This window comes from Dioscorea cayenensis, unplaced genomic scaffold, assembly GCF_009730915.1.
Source record: "Dioscorea cayenensis subsp. rotundata cultivar TDr96_F1 unplaced genomic scaffold, TDr96_F1_v2_PseudoChromosome.rev07_lg8_w22 25.fasta BLBR01001273.1, whole genome shotgun sequence".
In the NCBI taxonomy this organism is placed as follows: Eukaryota; Viridiplantae; Streptophyta; class Magnoliopsida; order Dioscoreales; family Dioscoreaceae; genus Dioscorea; species Dioscorea cayenensis.
In genome coordinates this window covers 1-3,763 of record NW_024087664.1, presented here as the reverse complement: position 1 = coordinate 3,763, position 3,763 = coordinate 1, and the positions used below count along the sequence as shown (strand labels likewise).

The 3,763-nt window shown below is 37.0% G+C and overlaps 1 protein-coding gene across 1 annotated transcript; it reads right to left on the bottom strand.

The window, feature by feature from the left end:
- Window positions 1–457: 457 nt before the first annotated feature.
- Window positions 458–1,965, bottom strand: LOC120256040 (transcription factor MYB1-like). The gene is made up of 3 exons (XM_039263811.1): window positions 1,718–1,965; window positions 1,483–1,612; window positions 458–1,171 (listed from the first exon to the last, which is right to left on the bottom strand). The coding sequence occupies exons 1-3, from the start codon at window positions 1,917–1,919 to the stop codon at window positions 595–597; spliced, it is 909 nt and encodes a 302-aa protein (XP_039119745.1). The 5' UTR covers window positions 1,920–1,965; the 3' UTR covers window positions 458–594.
- Window positions 1,966–3,763: the final 1,798 nt, after the last annotated feature.

Here is a 3,763-nt window from a genome sequence, read left to right as displayed (position 1 = left end):
ACTTCAACCCATAAAACACGTCCTGAAAGTCACAATGACAACATCATCAACAAGCACCGAATCACTAGTCATACCATCATTGAACATCTTGTTAAACTCCAACTTCTCATCAGCCACATCCCCAACCGATTGCCAAAAAAATAAAAACACAAAAGGAGTCTCCTTTGAGCTCCTGAACCATGGACTCAGGGACATGTGAAGAGCCACGCATGATTGGGTTGGCATGAGTAGATGCTTTGTGGCTCTGGAAGGATCTTGCTTTTTGGCGAAAAACACTAAGCAAACTAGTGTCATCATGAAGAGACCAAAAGCTTCAACCTTTGATGGTGAGATAGAGAGAGAGTAGAAGAAAGCTCAATGAGCTCCATCTCAGCCTTTTTAAGGTTTCTAGGAGAGAGAAAGTGAGAACTAGATGGCTACCAAATAATGTGAACAAGCTTCTCTCGGTTTTTCAAGGTTTGCATGGAACGAGGTCAAGAATCCCGGCTTGAAAGGTCTTTACAAATGAATGGAAACAAGGCTGGGGCCCACAAGATCATGCTTATTCATTGCAAGATTAATAATTAGAAAACAACATAAAATTAGTAAAATGTTCTAGAGATTCAAATCCAGAAGAAAGGCAGCCCATCCTGCATCTTCTTGCAGAAAGAACTGTTCATCTCCATTTCCTCCAGTATTCCCAACCTCAAAGTTGTTCTGCATTTCCCCAACTGTCATATCATCAATGCCTAAGAAGACATCATCAAGCTTCTCAGGGATGATTGTTGCACTCTCTTCCCTTGTGACATTATTGTTCACTGATGACCGTAGTGGGTCTGCAATATTAATTCCAGACTTGTCTTGAAAATGTCCTCGGTGCACTGGTTGATCCTTCAACCACCTCCAATTCACTGGAATAGTCCAAGGTTGTGGCTTGATGATCTTAAATTCTCCTTTTTCTGGTTGATCCTTCGACCAGCTCCAAGTCATTGGAATAGTCCGAGGTTGTGGCTTGATGATCTCAAATTCTCCTTTTTTCTCCCTTGGCTTTACACTGGTGGTACCTTTAGCTATAGTTTTAGGGTTCCATGACTTCTCTGTGGTGATAATCTTTTTGCTTAAATAAGTGTTCCAGTGATTCTTGATATCATTGGCTGTTCTTCCTGGAAGTCTTCCTGCAATTAGTGACCACCTGAGAACTTACAAATGATACCCTCGTTAATCAATCAATCATTTCTAGAGATATGAGCATAATTTAGATCATTAAACTAAGTTAATTAATGGTGATTCCCTTGATCTAAACGAAAACTCACATCTAATTTGTTTGAATATATATAGTCGACATAGCATCTGCCTTCGTTCACATGAAGAACAGTAGTGGACTTACCAGGCTTTTCCTTTCTCTTTAATTTCTACTTTTCAGTCTATGTCGTGAAGATGATGATAAGAGATAAGTTAATGTGCATATTAGCCATGCTTGATAGTAACAAATTAAATACTTGCCTATTGCCAAGCAGTTTATGGAGCCTGATGAGAAGGTCCTCCTCATCATCTTCAAACCTCCCTCTCTTGATACTTGGACTGAGATAGTTCAGCCACCTAAGCCTACAGCTCTTCCGACATCTAGTCAGACCTTCAAAACCATTGTTCACATGCAGCTTACATGTATAAAGATTCTCAAACAAATAATGAAGAAGATAAAATGAAGAAACGTAATGAAAGAGAAGAATATGTACACCTGCTTTAGAAGGCACGTCGCACCATTTTATTGCACCATACTTCTCCATGCATCTCCTCAGCCGTGAATCCTCTTCCTCACTCCATGCTCCTTTTCGAAGGGCTGAAATTTTTCCATCTTTAGCCCTACTTTTCTCCATCTTATCAAGAACTTGTACTACTGTTGTGCTAGTATTTTGGTACTCAATGGAATCATCAGGCATGCTGTGTAACTAGATTTATAGCAAGTACTTATGGTAGAACTTTCATCATATAGAGAATCACGGGAGACATGTATGAAAATATGCAACAGTAACTATTTGTAAGATGATAAAAAACACACGTCGTTCTCAATGAAAGAGTGATACTTTTGACAGGCTATGAAAAGATTACCAGGGGCCTTCCATTTGTGGTCCAAGCTCACATGGAATTTAGCCTTGTATTGATACGGACAAGAGGATGGTCGAAATAATTAAGGTGCTGTTTGTTTTGGTGTATTTGGAGTTACATGTAACTCCAAATACACCACTTTTTATGTGCAGCTGTTTGTTTTGAAGGATTTTGGTTTCCTTTGACCAGGCAAATACCTTTGACTGGCCTAAAACCTTGAATTTGGTTTTACGGCCGATTTGGCCGTAAAACCAAATCCTTGGATTTTGAGAAACCTCATGGGAAAACCAAAATCACTGATCTATACCTTTGAGAAAACTCTTTCCTTCACCTCAGTTTCACCAGCCAAACTCATCGTTGATCTATACACTGGTTCTGAGGTTTGATTAGATTATATTCATTGTTTTTTTATTCTCTAATTTTTTCAAAACTCATTCATCACAAATCCCATTCTCTCTTTCTCTTTGCAGTCTTTGTTATTTCTCTGCCGTTCTTCCAATCTTGGACTCACATTCGCTCTCTTTGGGTGGCATTCTTTGCTTCTCTGAGGTTAGAGTTTGATTTACTATGGTATTTAAAGTTGGAGTTTGGTTCTGTGAATCTATTGTGGTTTGAATGTAGTTTGATGTGATGATTTTGTTTGTTTATGGGGGATGTTGTGGGTTTTTCTTGGTAATCTTATGGGAGAGTGAGAGTTGTGATTTTTTGGGTTTTCTTTGATTTTTGATGAAAAAGTTGGGTTTTTTATTGTTGGATCTTTGTTTGTATTTGGCTGTTTTGAGTGTAGATGGAGTTCTGGGTTGATGCTGGGTTTGGAGTTCTTGCTTTTGTGGGTTTTTTTTCCTTTCTTTTTTTTTATTATTATTTTGAAGATGTGGGCGTCATCTTCTTATCCTGCTTGTTCTTCTATCTCTGTTGTATCATTGAGTTTCATTTTTTGATCTCTCAGTCTTGGTGGGCGTGCTCCGGAGAAGCCAGGATTGGTGAGAGTTTCTTTGTGATCATTCCTTTTGTGGAATCATAGAGAATTTTGGATTTAATTCGACTATGTTTTTTTTAGATAGGGGATTAAGAAGTAGGGATTTTATTTATTTTTTTTTAAAGCCTGTGGATGGTAAAGTTTATAGTTTTTTTTAGTTTTCAAGATTTTTTCTTGGTTATCATGAAATTCTTGGATGAAGTTTGGTGTCTCCAAATCAATGTAAAATCTGTTGATGTTTTGTTACTTTCATCTTATTGCTCTTGCATAAGGTTCTGTAGAAATAAAAAGCTTGGCTTTGAATTGGGATTTTTGTGAATGAATTCTGAATTTAATGATCATCTTGTCTTTACAGAGTTTTTATGAATTCCATTCAATCCCTGGTTTCTCTTGTGAAAGTAGTTTTGTTTATAGCTCTCTTTTGGTGCTTTTCATTTGATTATTATTTTAAGGATAAAAAAATCATCAAGGATAAATCTGTGGTTTAGTAATTTTTCCAAGATCTTTGTTATTGTAAGTTTTCCTTTGTATATTTAATTTTTACTGATGTTTGAATGGCCAACTGAATGTTTGATGGACTATACGCCTTTCATTGAGATGTTGTATTAGGATGACCACCTTAATTGATAATTCAACTGATGTCATTCTCATGTCTATCTCAGAATAATTGAAATGTTCTAAGCATTACACTTTCAAATA